Source organism: Rhodnius prolixus, unplaced genomic scaffold (assembly GCF_049639745.1).
Source record: "Rhodnius prolixus isolate KJV_2025 unplaced genomic scaffold, Rpr scaffold_14, whole genome shotgun sequence".
NCBI classification, from domain to species: Eukaryota; Metazoa; Arthropoda; class Insecta; order Hemiptera; family Reduviidae; genus Rhodnius; species Rhodnius prolixus.
The window spans coordinates 7,797,972-7,816,328 of NW_027411594.1; the positions used below are offsets into that span (position 1 = coordinate 7,797,972).

The 18,357-nt window shown below is 34.6% G+C and overlaps 1 protein-coding gene across 6 annotated transcripts in view; it reads right to left on the reverse strand.

Moving 5' to 3' along the window:
* LOC141451801 (fasciclin-2-like) overlaps positions 1-18,357 on the reverse strand; it is a 383,077-nt gene that overhangs the window by 14,569 nt on the left and 350,151 nt on the right. For all 6 annotated transcript variants that reach the window (XR_012457108.1, XM_074123472.1, XM_074123474.1 and 3 more), the window contains 2 exons: positions 10,430-10,578; positions 7,066-7,197 (listed from right to left, as the gene is read on the reverse strand). Coding sequence is in view for 5 of the 6 variants with exons in the window: in XM_074123472.1 (XP_073979573.1) it covers positions 7,066-7,197; positions 10,430-10,578 (281 nt within the window). In the remaining variant the exon portion in view is untranslated. The remainder of the gene's footprint in view (positions 1-7,065; positions 7,198-10,429; positions 10,579-18,357) is intronic.

Below are 18,357 nucleotides of genomic sequence, written 5' to 3' on the forward strand. Positions count from 1 at the left end.
TTTTTAATGCAATTTTACTCTATTAAAACAAAAGTTTAGAATTTTTTTACTATTTTTCCCTCCGTAGGTATTTCAAAAAGAATCAACTTATGCAATAAAAATAAATACTTCAAAAATTAATGTAATTCTCAACTTATCTGTTCTATTCCGATCAAATTCTTCAATCAAATCAAAATTAGGCACATAATAATTGAAATAAAACATAATCTGCAATCATTCATAAACCGTAGTTGATGGTTTACCGTAATATAAATCTTCACAATAATTTATTTTTCTTTTTGCATAATTTCATTCTTTATTGAATACCTATGGAGGGAAAAATAGTGGAAAAATTCTAGAGTATATTTTTTGACTAGAAAAATAGCTTAAAAAGTGTTAATGGTGGACGATAGAAGTGGTATGTGGGCGTGTAACTGAGCTTGCTCTATCCCCACCTACCTACGGTTCTATTGGCCAGTACACACTCCCACTGTAAACTTGTTCGATCCGCCATTAGAACTTTTAATGCAATTTTACTCTATTAAAACAAAAGTTTAGAATTTTTTTACTATTTTTCCCTCCGTAGGTATTTCATAAAGAATCAACTTATGCAATAAAAATATGTACTTCAAAAATTAATGTAATTCTTAACTTATCTGTTCTATTCCGATCAAATTCTTCAATCAAATCAAAATTAGGCACATAATAATTGAAATAAAACATAATCTGCAATCATTCATAAACCGTAGTTGATGGATTACCGTAATATAAATCTTCACAATAATTTATTTTTCTTTTTGCATAATTTCATTCTTTATTGAATACCTATGGAGGGAAAAATTGTGGAAAAATTCTAGAGTACATTTTTTGACTAGAAAAATAGCTTAAAAAGTCTTAATGGTGGACGATAGAAGTGATAAGTGGGCGTGTAACTGAGCTTGCTCTATCCCTACCTACCTACGGTTCTATTGGCCAGTACACACTCCCACTGTAAACTTGTTCGATCCGCCATTAAGATTTTTAATGCAATTTTACTCTATTAAAACAAAAGTTTAGAATTTTTTTTACTATTTTTCCCTCCGTAGGTATTTCAAAAAGAATCAACTTATGCAATAAAAATAAGTACTTCAAAAATTAATGTAATTCTTAACTTATCTGTTCTATTCCGATCAAATTCTTCAATCAAATCAAAATTAGGCACATAATAATTGAAATAAAACATAATCTGCAATCATTCATAAACCGTAGTTGATGGATTACCGTAATATAAATCTTCACAATAATTTATTTTTCTTTTTGCATAATTTCATTCTTTATTGAATACCTATGGAGGGAAAAATTGTGGAAAAATTCTAGAGTACATTTTTTGACTAGAAAAATAGCTTAAAAAGTCTTAATGGTGGACGATAGAAGTGATAAGTGGGCGTGTAACTGAGCTTGCTCTATCCCTACCTACCTACGGTTCTATTGGCCAGTACACACTCCCACTGTAAACTTGTTCGATCCGCCATTAAGATTTTTAATGCAATTTTACTCTATTAAAACAAAAGTTTAGAATTTTTTTTACTATTTTTCCCTCCGTAGGTATTTCAAAAAGAATCAACTTATGCAATAAAAATAAGTACTTCAAAAATTAATGTAATTCTTAACTTATCTGTTCTATTCCGATCAAATTCTTCAATCAAATCAAAATTAGGCACATAATAATTGAAATAAAACATAATCTGCAATCATTCATAAACCGTAGTTGATGGTTTACCGTAATATAAATCTTCACAATAATTTTTTTTTTTTTTTTGCATAATTTCATTCTTTATTGAATACCTATGGAGGGAAAAATAGTGGAAAAATTCTAGAGTACATTTTTTGACTAGAAAAATAGCTTATAATGTCTTAATGGTGGACGATAGAAGTGGTATGTGGGCGTGTAACTGAGCTTGCTCTATCCCCACCTACCTACGGTTCTATTGGCCAGTACACACTCCCACTGTAAACTTGTTCGATCCGCCATTAGAACTTTTAATGCAATTTTACTCTATTAAAACAAAAGTTTAGAATTTTTTTACTATTTTTCCCTCCGTAGGAATTTCATAAAGAATCAACTTATGCAATAAAAATATGTACTTCAAAAATTAATGTAATTCTTAACTTATCTGTTCTATTCCGATCAAATTCTTCAATCAAATCAAAATTAGGCACATAATAATTGAAATAAAACATAATCTGCAATCATTCATAAACCGTAGTTGATGGATTACCGTAATATAAATCTTCACAATAATTTATTTTTCTTTTTGCATAATTTCATTCTTTATTGAATACCTATGGAGGGAAAAATAGTGGAAAAATTCTAGAGTACATTTTTTGACTAGAAAAATAGCTTAAAAAGTCTTAATGGTGGACGATAGAAGTGATAAGTGGGCGTGTAACTGAGCTTGCTCTAACCCCACCTACCTACGGTTCTATTGGCCAGTACACACTCCCACTGTAAACTTGTTCGATCCGCCATTAAGATTTTTAATGCAATTTTACTCTATTAAAACAAAAGTTTAGAATTTTTTTTACTATTTTTCCCTCCGTAGGTATTTCAAAAAGAATCAACTTATGCAATAAAAATAAGTACTTCAAAAATTAATGTAATTCTTAACTTATCTGTTCTATTCCGATCAAATTCTTCAATCAAATCAAAATTAGGCACATAATAATTGAAATAAAACATAATCTGCAATCATTCATAAACCGTAGTTGGTGGTTTACCGTAATATAAATCTTCACAATAATTTATTTTTCTTTTTCCATAATTTCATTCTTTATTGAATACCTATGGAGGGAAAAATAGTGGAAAAATTCTAGAGTACATTTTTTGACTAGAAAAATAGCTTAAAAAGTCTTAATGGTGGACGATAGAAGTGGTATGTGGGCGTGTAACTGAGCTTGCTCTATCCCCACCTACCTACGGTTCTATTGGCCAGTACACACTCCCACTGTAAACTTGTTCGATCCGCCCTTAGAACTTTTAATGCAATTTTACTCTATTAAAACAAAAGTTTAGAATTTTTTTACTATTTTTTCCTCCGTAGGTATTTCATAAAGAATCACCTTATGCAATAAAAATATGTACTTCAAAAATTAATGTAATTCTTAACTTATCTGTTCTATTCCGATCAAATTCTTCAATCAAATCAAAATTAGGCGCATAATAATTGAAATAAAACATAATCTGCAAACATTCATAAACCGTAGTTGATGGTGAAACGTAAAATAAATCTTCAAAATAATTTATTTTTCTTTTTGCATAATTTCATTCTTTATTGAATACCTATGGAGGGAAAAATAGTGGAAAAATTCTAGAGTACATTTTTTGACTAGAAAAATAGCTTAAAAAGTCTTAATGGTGGACGATAGAAGTGGTATGTGGGTGTGTAACTGAACTTGCTCTATCCCGACCTACCTACGGTTCTATTGGCCAGTAGACACTCCCACTGTACACTTGTTCGATCCGCCATTAAGATTTTTAATGCAATTTTACTCTATTAAAACAAAAGTTTAGAATTTTTTTACTATTTTTCCCTCCGTAGGTATTTCAAAAAGAATCAACTTATGCAATAAAAATAAATACTTCAAAAATTAATGTAATTCTCAACTTATCTGTTCTATTCCGATCAAATTCTTCAATCAAATCAAAATTAGGCACATAATAATTGAAATAAAACATAATCTGCAATCATTCATAAACCGTAGTTGATGGTTTACCGTAATATAAATCTTCACAATAATTTATTTTTCTTTTTGCATAATTTCATTCTTTATTGAATACCTATGGAGGGAAAAATAGTGGAAAAATTCTAGAGTATATTTTTTGACTAGAAAAATAGCTTAAAAAGTGTTAATGGTGGACGATAGAAGTGGTATGTGGGCGTGTAACTGAGCTTGCTCTATCCCCACCTACCTACGGTTCTATTGGCCAGTACACACTCCCACTGTAAACTTGTTCGATCCGCCATTAGAACTTTTAATGCAATTTTACTCTATTAAAACAAAAATTTAGAATTTTGTTACTATTTCTCCCTCCGTAGGTATTTTATAAAGAAACAACTTATGCAATAAAAATAAGTACTTCAAAAATTAATGTAATTCTTAACTTATCTGTTCTATTCCGATCAAATTCTTCAATCAAATCAAAATTAGGCACATAATAATTGAAATAAAACATAATCTGCAATCATTCAGAAACCGTAGTTGATGGTGAAACGTAAAATATATCTTCAAAATAATTTATTTTTCTTTTTGCATAATTTCATTCTTTATTGAATACCTATGGAGGGAAAAATTGTGGAAAAATTCTAGAGTACATTTTTTGACTAGAAATATAGCTTAAAAAGTCTTAATGGTGGACGATAGAAGTGTTAAGTGGGCGTGTAACTGAGCTTGCTCTATCCCGACCTACCTACGGTTCTATTGGCCAGTACACACTCCCACTGTACACTTGTTCGATCCGCCATTAAGATTTTTAATGCAATTTTACTCTATTAAAACAAAAGTTTAGAATTTTTTTACTATTTTTCCCTCCGTAGGTATTTCAAAAAGAATCAACTTATGCAATAAAAATAAATACTTCAAAAATTAATGTAATTCTTAACTTATCTGTTCTATTCCGATCAAATTCTTCAATCAAATCAAAATTAGGCACATAATAATTGAAATAAAACATAATCTGCAATCATTCATAAACCGTAGTTGATGGTTTACCGTAATATAAATCTTCACAATAATTTATTTTTTTTTTTTGCATAATTTCATTCTTTATTGAATACCTATGGAGGGAAAAATAGTGGAAAAATTCTAGAGTACATTTTTTGACTAGAAAAATAGCTTATAATGTCTTAATGGTGGACGATAGAAGTGGTATGTGGGCGTGTAACTGAGCTTGGTCTATCCCCACCTACCTACGGTTCTATTGGCCAGTACACACTCCCACTGTAAACTTGTTCGATCCGCCATTAGAACTTTTAATGCAATTTTACTCTATTAAAACAAAAGTTTAGAATTTTTTTACTATTTTTTCCTCCGTAGGTATTTCATAAAGAATCACCTTATGCAATAAAAATATGTACTTCAAAAATTAATGTAATTCTTAACTTATCTGTTCTATTCCGATCAAATTCTTCAATCAAATCAAAATTAGGCGCATAATAATTGAAATAAAACATAATCTGCAAACATTCATAAACCGTAGTTGATGGTGAAACGTAAAATAAATCTTCAAAATAATTTATTTTTCTTTTTGCATAATTTCATTCTTTATTGAATACCTATGGAGGGAAAAATAGTGGAAAAATTCTAGAGTACATTTTTTGACTAGAAAAATAGCTTAAAAAGTCTTAATGGTCGACGATAGAAGTGTTAAGTGGGCGTGTAACTGAGCTTGCTCTATCCCCACCTACCTACGGTTCTATTGGCCAGTACACACTCCCACTGCAAACTTGTTCGATCCGCCATTAAGATTTTTAATGCAATTTTACTCTATTAAAACAAAAGTTTAGAATTTTTTTACTATTTTTCCCTCTTTAGGTATTTCATAAAGAATCAACTTATGCAATAAAAATAAGTACTTCAAAAATTAATGTAATTCTTAACTTATCTGTTCTATTCCGATCAAATTCTTCAATCAAATCAAAATTAGGCACATAATAATTGAAATAAAACATAATCTGCAATCTTTTATAAACCGTAGTTGATGGTTTACCGTAATATAAATCTTCACAATAATTTATTTTTCTTTTTGCATAATTTCATTCTTTATTGAATACCTATGGAGGGAAAAATAGTGGAAAAATTCTAGAGTATATTTTTTGACTAGAAAAATAGCTTAAAAAGTCTTAATGGTGGACGATAGAAGTGGTATGTGGGCGTGTAACTGAGCTTGCTCTATCCCCACCTACCCACGGTTCTATTGGCCAGTACACACTCCCACTGTAAACTTGTTCGATCCGCCATTAGAACTTTTAATGCAATTTTACTCTATTAAAACAAAAATTTAGAATTTTGTTACTATTTTTCCCTCCGTAGGTATTTTATAAAGAATCAACTTATGCAATAAAAATAAGTACTTCAAAAATTAATGTAATTCTTAACTTATCTGTTCTATTCCGATCAAATTCTTCAATCAAATCAAAATTAGGCACATAATAATTGAAATAAAACATAATCTGCAATCATTCAGAAACCGTAGTTGATGGTGAAACGTAAAATATATCTTCAAAATAATTTATTTTTCTTTTTGCATAATTTCATTCTTTATTGAATACCTATGGAGGGAAAAATTGTGGAAAAATTCTAGAGTACATTTTTTGACTAGAAATATAGCTTAAAAAGTCTTAATGGTGGACGATAGAAGTGTTAAGTGGGCGTGTAACTGAGCTTGCTCTATCCCGACCTACCTACGGTTCTATTGGCCAGTACACACTCCCACTGTACACTTGTTCGATCCGCCATTAAGATTTTTAATGCAATTTTACTCTATTAAAACAAAAGTTTAGAATTTTTTTACTATTTTTCCCTCCGTAGGTATTTCAAAAAGAATCAACTTATGCAATAAAAATAAATACTTCAAAAATTAATGTAATTCTTAACTTATCTGTTCTATTCCGATCAAATTCTTCAATCAAATCAAAATTAGGCACATAATAATTGAAATAAAACATAATCTGCAATCATTCATAAACCGTAGTTGATGGTTTACCGTAATATAAATCTTCACAATAATTTTTTTTTTTTTTTTTGCATAATTTCATTCTTTATTGAATACCTATGGAGGGAAAAATAGTGGAAAAATTCTAGAGTACATTTTTTGACTAGAAAAATAGCTTAAAAAGTCTTAATGGTGGACGATAGAATTGGTATGTGGGCGTGTAATTGAGTGTGGTCTACCCACACAGAAAAATAAAAAAATAAAAAAATGTTACAACGATTCAAGGAAACAAATTTGCTAATAAACTTACTTATAACTTTTTAGGCTTAAGCCTAACAAAATTTCGATTAGTATATTTTTACGCTAACAAGATAAGTACCAAAAAAAATTACCACCTTTTGGATGTTTATTATTAATCTGCCAGACTATGGCCGGTGTTGGGTCGCCTGAGACCTCGCAGCGGACCTTCTGATTAGTGTTCTCTGTCACATACTGTTCCGAAAATGAGCCCTCGAATGATATTGGTTCTGAAATCAAAAAGTTAAGTTGTGGTTTACGCTTGTTATGTTATTGGAATATATTTCAAAATAAGACAGTCCATTTCAGTTGAAATTAAACGTTTTGTGCATTTTTTTTTGGTTTATGTAAAATGTGCTAAAATTTCTAATTTATCAATAACTTTCACTTGAAGTAAGTAACTCGTTTCATCTAACTCAAGTGATAAAGTACCAAGTAAAAATAAATAAAAAAAAACTTATCTCTAGTTTAAGTTTTGACTTAAGCACATGATAAAGTAACGTCAGTGAGAAGAGGAACAAAAGTACTCACTTATTAAAGTTCCTTAACTTGAGCTGCATGCAAATCTTAAAAGATATATCCTTTGATACGGTAAAATATTCACGTAACTATAAAAAGGAAGAAGTGGAGACTCCTCCCAGGGGAAGTTGGTTAATATAGTGGAAATTACTAAACTTGGGAGTTTACTATAAGGTGGAAAATGGAATTAGCAGAAGGAACAAGATGTTGAGGAGATACGACATTAATTCCAGTGTACAGCCAGCCAGCTGGAGAGAACGTGTATGCTTTTATTCCATACTGAGAAAGCTGGAAAGCGTTAGGTAAGGAATTAAGCATGCTCTCGCAATTTATACTTCACTTCTTACTTCTTCTGGTCCATTTCTTGATTCTCCTTTTCCCTTTTAATACATTTTGACTGAAAAGCCTTTACACAAGAATTCTTTAATCTACTTGGAAACAATTTCGACCCTAACAAAAATATCTTCTTGAAATAACCATCTTACTTACAATTATAGAAACACTATCAACCCACTATCTTTTTTTAAATTAATTTATCAAAAGATAAATTTGAATTAGAGGAACTTTGTGCCAGAAAAAGTATATTTTAGAAGAAGAAACAACTTTATTATGTATTACTTCAAACACTATAATGTTACCAGCTGATTATCAGGTTGGCCAATACAAAAAAGTAAAATATAAAATAACAACTGCAAACTGAAGTCACAATTAATATTCCTCAGGTTAATTCTAATTAAACTAGAAATATTACAACGGAATTCAGGCTCTGCTGACATTCTGTTTATAGGAGACTCCACTTCAGGACAATTGGAACATCAAGAAGTTAACTGTGAAAGATTAGAGTAAAGGTTTGATGCTAAAATAGATTACTTTTTGCTAATTCACTGGGTGAAAAATAAATGCTTTTTTTTGGGGGGGGGACCTTTTTACCCCCCACAGTCGGTAAAATCCCAAAACTAAAAGAAATTAGGCCCAATAATGTTCAATAACATCACAAAGTCACGCCCCCCTCCAAAAATACGAGGTGTGCCTTTTTAAATAACGAGACTGATGCTGCTACAGAAAAACTATGCATGCGCCAAATTCTAACGACCAACAGCTGTGCAGCGTAAAGCCTTCTCTTTCGATTGCAGCGTCTCACGTGTTTTTGTAAAGAAATCTGTCTGACCGGAACCGTCGGTTGTTGTGTAAGACGTGTTAGTTTCGTTTTGCCAAAAACATGAATACTACACATGTAGTAGAGCAACGAATTGTCGGTGAAATTTCACATCAAAACTTGATAAAACCGCTACTGAAACTTATCTTTTATTAAATAAAAGAAGTTTATGGGCGATGAATGTTAATCACGTGCGCAAGTTTTTGAGTGGTTCAAGCGTTTCCAAGATAGCCGAGAAGACGTCGAAGATGATGACCGCCCGGGTCGCCCTTCCACGTCCATGAAACGGATGAAAATACCGTGAGGTGCTTGCTCAACTCCGTGAAAGAGTAAGGAAAAAAACGACCCGAGATTTGTGGAAGAACAACAAGTCACGGGGTTCTCCATCAAGACAACCGGAGCCGGCTCACACTGCATTGTCTGTCAAGAAGACGTTTCTAGCCAAGTACAACATCCCAGTTTTAGGCCATCCTAGCCTTATTCACCTGACCTGGCGGCCCCATGTGACTTTTATCTGTTCCCCAAAGTCAAATCTGCATTAAAAGGAACATGATTTCACGGTCCGTTGAAGCTATGAAAGAAAAAGCGGCACGCGATCATGCAGGAGCTCACAGAAAAAGACTTCCAGCACTGTTTCGTACAATGGAGCGTTGTATGGATAGGGGAGGGGTGTATATTGAAGGTGATTGTAACTAAATATGTATAAATTTAAAATAAAATGTTTTACAATAGTCTCGTTATTTAATAGCCACACCTCGTATTCCATTACCGAGTTTAGCGCTACAAGTAGCAAGATAGAGCAATTCAAGGTACGACAGCGATACAAAGTATGAGTACTTAGTAATTCTTCAGCTTTATATTAGACATCTTATGGTAATTTTTAAGAATGTTGGTAGTTTTGTACAGTGATATGAACTTTTGAATGGTGAAAGGGAGGAGTTTAATAATTTGCTGAAAGAGAATGACGTGCGACGGTGTCGCTGCTAGTATTTTTGTTTTGCAACAATTTGCATCGTTCGGGTTGACTTTTGTCGAAGCTTGCAGTTGCTTTTTCTTTTAATTAAATACACACCTAAATATATGTATATATTTGTAGTTAGTTAAATTTAGGATCGCGTGTTCTAATTTACTCTTCTATCGTTGTTATTATCCTTAACTATTGCGTGACGTCAACTACCACTAAGCACAAACTACTGAACTCTGTGGTTGTTTTATTGTCTTTTGGAGTGTGCTGATCACTATTAGTTAGAGTTTAAGTTAGTTTTATTAGCTAACAAATGAGTTGGCGGATAGGAACTGTTCTACCATCACTAAGGTAGAAGTTATAATGATTAGTGTAATGTTCTTTTGATAAGAATTGCAGCGATGTTTTTTTTTACCTCACTGTTCTATTTATGTAGCCACTTTATTAATGATATCCTGCTCATTTAGTAACAATTCTTACTTTAAAGAAACTTGATCACTTGTAATTATTTTGAAGCTGCAAGAGTTGTTTCTTTTTACTTCACCTACTGGAATTAGAGAAGACCTTAAAGCTGGACAACGAAGTTGTTTACAAGTAGATCCAATTCCTGAGAGTCTGGGAGCAAGGCTGGAGTAGTGGAACAACTGGTTGGTGGAACAAGTTCAAGTCTGTTTTTGCTCGATGTTGTTACACAAGAAGAGAGCATTTACCGCAGAAGGATAAGCAGAAACACCAAAAAGTCCCGTTCTAAGTCCCGTACCAAGTTCGTATCTTAACATAATAAATTAGATAGATATGTAAATACTTAGTAAGAAATACTTACTCCTTACTATTAATTGAAAGGTAACTCTAACGACACCTCCATTAATGATCGAAGTACAGGTGTAGTTTCCTCGATCGGCTCTAATGATACTTTCAAATATTAACGACAGACTGTTACTGCTTCCGTCTTTTCTGTCTTCTACATGTTTCCTGCAATCAAAAGAAAACAACAGAAGTTTAGAATAAAACTATTATTGGAGTAATTTATCTAAAAAATAATATGAACAACCAAAAAAACACATCAACAGTCCTTTGAGGTTAACCAAATAATGAACCAAGATTTACAATTGTATCACATATGTAAATTGATTATTGACACTCTGTTTGTATAAAACTTAGGCCTTAATGACAAATAAATAATAATAATAATAATCCAAGATTTACAATTGTATCACATATGTAAATTGATTATTGACACTCTGTTTGTATAAAACTTAGGCCTTAATGACAAATAAATAATAATAATAATAATAATATTTTTTTAAAATAGGGGTGAAATGCAACTTACGCACATTGTGCACGACTCCCTCGCGGCCTACCGACTAAAACACCCCCCCCCCTACTACCAGGCCTAGTCTGGATTCGCTGTGATGTCAGCATTACATCAGGCTAGGCCTCAATCCTGCCCCTACTCAGGGGACCCTACTCAAATGGTGTTCCATGTTTAAAAGACGTTTATGGTGATTAATGTTTATCACGGGCGCGTGAGTGGTTCAAGCGTTTCCAAGATGGCCAAGAAGACGTCGGAGATGATGACCGCCCGGGTCGCCCTTCCACGTCCGTGAAACGGATGGAAATATCGATTATAATTAATCAACATTACTACCGTGAGGTGCTTGCTCAACTCCGTGAAAGAGTAAGGAAAAAACGACCCGAGATTTTTTGGAGGAACAAGTCACGGAGGTTCTCCATCAAGACAACGAGAGAAGAGTACTTCTCTTGCAAAACCAGCCTCTAGCGTCCAATTAGCCCTGCAAGAGAGCATCGCGTCCACCAACCTCTCAGGAGTCAACCTCCCGATTATCAACTCCAAATTTCTTCTGTCGCGACCCCCCCACCATTCACACACAAAAAAGGTGTGGTAGGCGTCATCTGTCACTCCTGGACAATATAAGCAATCTTCTTGAGCTTCCGTACCCATACTCTTGAGGTATGCTCTGGAAATGCCATGCCCACTCTAGAGTTGGGTAAGGTAGAAGTCTACTTCTCCGAAAGACCGCCTTATCCAGATACTTATATCTTTGATAATAATAATAATAATAATAATAATAATAGTAGTAGTAAGTATAGGGAAGGGATTAGCTATGAGGTTAGCATACTGGACTCCCACGCGGAGGTCCCGAGTTCGAATCCAGCAGCTGACCCTTAGATTTTCTCTTCCTAGGAGCTTCTTACAGCTCACTGTCCGGTGATGGACAGTGTTGTCTGTAACGAGAGAACACTGTCCGGAGGCCGGCAGTGCACTGGAAAAAGCTCCGGGCGCTAATGACCTCAGCTGTTGATGCGCCAAAAAAAAAAAAAAAGTAGTAGTAAGTAAATTTAAGCACTAAAGATATTCTTAGTCCTTGGTTGAAAGCTCAGCATATTGAATAATAACTGTATCTGGAGATGAGGGTGAAACGTGTATGATATGAAAGACAAGAGAACACTGTCCGGAGGCCGGCAGAGCACTAAAAACAAAACAAAATTAACGAGTGCTATTTACTTTTGATGTGCTTTATGTACAATAATATATACTACATATATAAAGGATCCAAAAGTCCTTATACATCTAGGGACAAAGTCGTACGTCAGTGTTTAGGAACAGTGGATAAACCGCAATCTCTTGGAAATTGATCAGGTGAATCACATTCTGGGATTATTCCTTCCTCTCAGGGACCGGAGGAGATGCTGCAACAACATGGGATGAAAGATCTTTGAGATTGCAGTTGCAACCCCCCCCCCCAAAAAAAAACCTATAGCCTAATCCGGATTCACTTCTTCTAAAGATGACTTTACTTAAAAATAATGTGCATCATTAAAGAAGACCAATGCTCTTTTTTTAAAAGATTGTATTCCTTAAGGATGTGTTTAATTATAAAGGGCAAAAGAGATCTTTTGTGAGAAGGGAGAATGAAGTTCCTTTCATAAAGCGAACTGGCTGTAGGGACAAAGGGAAAGCGCCTACACTAGACTTGAGGCAAAGGATTTACAAACTCCACTGGTAACAAGTAATGCTTAATTTTCCAAACTGAAAGTGAGACATTGTGTGTGTGTGTGAGAGAGAGAGAGAGAGAGAGAGCATACAAGAAGCTGGTTGTTGCAGGCGCGCGGAGGGTCCAAGTGACGGGCGAGACTTCTCAGATGTGCCTCAAGCAAATGGCTAAAGTACTCCAAACCTCCCCCCCCCTTATAAGGGCTAAGAGTTGTCCGCCGGGTTCTCATCTAGTTAATAATTTAGCAAGGAAGGACAATACAAGATGATGAACTCCCTAACGAGCCTTGTGGGAGGTTTTTGGATGGCTGGGCGAGGTAGGAAGGAAAGCCGAGTAAAAGGACCGCCAGTCGGCCATTGTACCCTCTAATGATGTCTGAAACTTCAAACGGAAAATCTCCAGGATTACTTAAATAGCCAAAACGGTTTTGTCTATTTAAATTTCTTTGTGTGAACTTTTTATTTCGCTTACGCTACTGACAAAAATAATTGCGATTGCGTCAAATTTTGCTATATCGGAAATTGGCACACCCAACCTAACTTCCTATAAAACTGGCCAGAAAGTGGAAAATATAAAAGAAAATAGAAAACCCAAAATTGATCTAAAATGGAAAAGCTCACGCCCAATTGATTTAATCATTTCTGTGAAGTTCACAAGCTGTAGATTACTGCAAGGGGGAGTATCCGGAGAATGGCGGTAATTAAAGAAAGGGTGAATAAAGATCAAGGTAAATTGAAAGCCGACATACATTAAACGGAAGTACATAAAGAAAACGAATTATGAATGATTACAGTTGCCTTTGATGTTGAAACCAATTTATTTCTTTTGATATACATTTTTTTTTTTCTTCTTCCACTTTTTTTAAAGTAAACGGAACTCATAAAAAGGGGAAAAAGTAATTCCACTGCTTTCATTTCAAGATTTGTAGACAGGAAATAAATACGTAATTAGAATAAATAAGTCTCTGCTCTTTCGAGATAGTAAAACTTCCAAGTTTCCATTAGCCACTATTTACTAAGCAAGATGAGTTGAATATATTTACTTCCTCTTACAAGACTTCGTACAAAGGAAGTACAGCACATTGCTTTGAGTTAAAGAATGGAAATATAATGGAAAAATCTATCGAGTAGTTTTAGACATATTGGAAGTTTAAGTTTTCGCTGTTTCAAACTGAACCAAACTTTAACTCAGAAAATCTCGTTTTCTGCTCGATAGATTTTTACTACATTTTACACATATATAGACAATAGTTGTTTCTATGTAAAGGTAAAATATAAACAAAATCTATCGAGTAGTTTTCGAGTTATTTGAAGGTAAATATTTCACCGTTTCAAACTGAACCAAACTTTTACTCAAAAAATATCGTTTTCTACCCGATAGAGTTTTACTAAATTTTACACAATTATAGACAATAGTTGTCTCCATATACAGATAAAATATAAACAAAATCTATCGAGTAGTTTTAGAGATATTTGACGTTTATGTTTTCGCTGTGTCAAACTGATCCAAATTTTAACTCGAAAAATCTCGATTTCTGCTCGATAGATCTTTACTAAATTTTACACATATATAGACAATAGTTGTCTCTATATAGAGGTAAACTGTAAACAAAATCTATCGAGTAGTTTTTCCAGATATTTGAAGTTTAAGTATTCGCTGTTTTAAACTAAACTAAACTTTAACTCGAAAAATCTCGTTTTCTGCTCGATAGATTTTTACTAAATTTTACACATATATAGACAATAGTTGTCTCTATATAGAGGTAAAATGTAAACAAAATCTATCGAGTAGTTTTAGACATATTGGAAGTTAAAGATTTCACTGTTTTTAAACGAAACCAAAATTTACCTCTACATATCTCGTTTCCTACTCGACAGATTTTGACGAAATCTTATACAATTATAGACAAAAGTAGTCTCCATATTCAGATGAAATATAAACAAAATCTATCGAGTAGTTTTTCCAGATATTTGAAGTTAAAGATTGTTTCAAACGAAACCAAAATTTAACTCTATATATCTCGTTTTCTACTCGCCAGATTTTCGTAAAACGCCAAAGGGTAGTTTAATTTACCCTTATACTTAATAATTTTAAACTGTAAGTTTTTTTTATAAGGAGATATTGTATAAAATGGTATTGAATATAAGCGGGGATTTGGTAGAATATTCTAATTACTGCAGTATATGATTAACTTATAATAATTACATGGTCTGTGACGTCATTGAATTACTAAATCATAATTAGTGATTATTATTACGTTATTGTTCCTGCACAATAGGGGATTTTTTTTTTGTGGTTAAACAATCTATTTCCGCTTTCGTAAAACTGCTCGCTAAAGTGATACTTCCGGTTGAGAGATTTCCATCCCCCTAGAAAAAGGGGGGGTTGAAGTACAAGTTGGCAATACTGTGGGTAAACATATACCCAATTGTAACATCAACCAATCGCAATGAAGGAAAACAACAACCAACAAATAAAGGCAACCACAACACTAGAGAAAACCATTCACAATTCATAACCAACAAAAAGTATCAACAAGTGTTTTTACCATAACACACTAATAAAAAGAAAAACTTGGTCTGTACACTGTAAACATCGGCCAGCTGTTATCTGTATGCATTCACAGAGCGGAAGTTACCCTTTCAATATAGTTTCGGCTGGTAAAAATATTTTTATCAATATCGCAGGTTTTTCTCAAATTTTTTTGTTATTTCCATTAAGCGCCGAAAATAGGATGGCCCCCCCCAAAAAAAATAAATAGAAAAAGGTTTTGGTGAAAATTCGGCAACCGAATGTGCGATATTTACTGAGAAGTTTTTCATTTATTATTTATTTATTTTTAATGATTTAAGGCGCATCAACATCTAAGGTTATTGGCGCCCGGAGCTTTTTTCAGTGCACTGCCCTGCCTCCGGACAGTGTTCTCTCGTTACAGACAACACTGTCCATCACCTGACAGTGTAGCTTCTAGGAAGAGAAAATCTAAGGGTTAGCAGCTGGAATTGAATCCAATACGCTAAGCGCATAGCTAATCCCTTCTCTTTTCCATTTATTTAAATTTCCCTTTATCCCAAAATGGATCCTATGATTTCCTGTAGCCTAGGGCGTCAGATTTTTTATTTGAAACATTTTTTTCCAGGAAAATGCAATTAAGGATACTTCTAAAGAGGGGGTGTGTTACGCTCCAGGCTCTTCTCTAAAGTGCCTAGTACTGCTTATTGTACTGACTTACCACCTACATAATAATAATAATAATAATAATATGGGTTAGGGAAGGGATTAGCTATGCTGTTGCGTACAGGACTCCCACGCGGAGGTCCCGGGTTCGAATCCAGCTGCTGACTCTTAGATTTTCTCTTCCTAGGAGCTTCTTACAGCTCACTGTCCGGTGACGGTACAGTGTTGTCTGTAACGAGAGAACACTGTCCGGAGGCCGGCAGTGCACTGAAAAAAGCTCCGGGCGCCAATAACCTTAGATGTTGACGCGCCTTAAATCATTAAAAAAAAATTATAATAATAATATGCGTTACATATGGAACTAAATTTTGCAAATTTAAAGAAACCCGGCCTCCTGAGCGGAAGTGCCCCCCCCCTACTTTACTTACAGAGAGAGATTTGTTCATCTTTGGTTTGAGGATCTCAGGTGGCTCGATTATGGAGATGCAGGCGAGGGCACCACTTTGCAGAAAGCTTGAGAACATTGAAAAAAGAGGAACGAGGTACCACGCATAACTCGAATTGGGGGATGTCTCGCGCTCTCTTTAATAAGTTCACATTAAGGGGAGCTTGTTTCCGGCGGAAGGGGTTCCGGGAGAGCAGTGACGCCACACTTCCTTAAACAGCGGCCTCACTTTAGCCAAGTGTTCTTGTGTTTAGCATACTTTATTGACAGTAAAAATTCTTAAAGATTTAAGAAAATGTTGATTACCAGCCAGATGTAGCCGCGTACATAACTGTAGCAAAATGCCTGAGATAGTTCTGCAGTCCAATCCGAGAGAATGTTGTCGGCTACTTAATTAAAAATAATTAATTTTCAACAAAGGATTATTTCCTGGAATGCGCGGCCAAAAGAGGAGCCAGCCAGAATGTGGAGAAAAGGAGGGTGCTAGCACCTCCCCTGCAAGTTCTAATTAAATATCACCCTCAGGAGGACAAACCAATCCTGGGCCAATGGTGACAACGTCAGCTATATAGTATATATATTCTATCTAACTTCCGCCACCACCCTTTACAAATCTAGTTAATTAAAGATAAAGGTATCCAGCCGACAGGAAACAGAGCGACAAAGAAAAGCTGGCGGGGTTGGGTGACAACGGTTCGTTGCTAGCAGGAAGTCAGGAGAAGATGTGTGTGTGTGTGTGTATCAGACTCCCAGTACACTGGACCGAGACCAAGTGCTATTTGAATGGGTTTCTCAAGTAGACAATAACTACGACGGCGATGGTGACCAAAGGTATTTCAGACGGCTGTCTATCTCGCTTATCTGATTCAACAACTTCATAGTCTGTAATGATTTCTTGGTGGTGAAGTGGCCGTTGGGAAAGTGGGGGCGGAGAGGGGAGAGAGAGAGAAATAGGTCAAAACGGATGATCTAAATTAAGATTTTACCATGTCAAATGAAACGCATCTAACTCGTAGATGTTTCCACCAAAGTAGAATCGAAGGAGTGGACACAGAATTAATCAATTTATAAGTATAACCCTGATTGGTAGAAGCTGATGACCTAGTGGGAGGCCTAGAATGCCCTTTTTGATGAAAAAAAAGAAGATAAAATATGCTGGGCACTCTCACATGGCTTCCTCAAGAACCTCTCATACAATTTTCTTCTCTAAAACATGGAATTTTTAAACCTATATAATTTTTACTAACTTTATCTAGCACAATACCCGGAAATGACACTTCTAGGAGACCTATTTCCCCCCCTATTCGTCCTCAGAGTGCCTCTCCAAAAAAAGTTGTGCCACTTCAAATTATTCAAATAAAAGTTATTTATCTACATGGTGTATCTACATAGTTTTAAAGACGATCCTAAATTTTTCGGTAAAATGACTTCATGGACAAACGCCTAACCTGGAATCCGCAAACTAGATTTAAACAGACGATTCAAACCTCTCTAGACTTCTTTGACAAACGTTCTAAACTTTCACCCCTTCCCCCCAAATTGCTCTGTTCATTGCCAAAATTGGGTTTGCTAAATTTTCCAAATGATGGTACTTAGTAGGTTTTTAATTTAAGTTTGGAGCTACGAGGTGTGGCTATTAAATAACGAGACTGATGCTGCTACAGAAGAACTATGCATGCGCCAAATTCTAACGACCGACAGCTGTGCAGCAGCGTAAAGCCTTCTCTTTCGATTGCAGCGTCTCACACGTGTTTGTAGAGAAATCTGTCTGACCGGAACCGTCGTTCGGGTAAGAGGTGTTAGTTTCGTTTTGCCGAAAGCATGATTCTACGCATGTAGTAGAGCAACGAATTGTCGTGAAATTTCACATGAAACTGGGTAAAACCGCTACTGAAACTTATCTTTTATTAAAAGAAGTTTATGGTAATGAATGTTGTATCACGTGCGCGCGTTTCTGAGTGGTTCAAGCGTTTCCAAGATGGCCGAAAAGACGTCGGAGATGATGACCGCCCGGGTCGCCCTTCCACGTCCATGAAACGGATGAAAATATCGATTATAATTAATCAACATTACTACCTTGAGGTGCTTGCTCAACTCCGTGAAAGAGTAAGG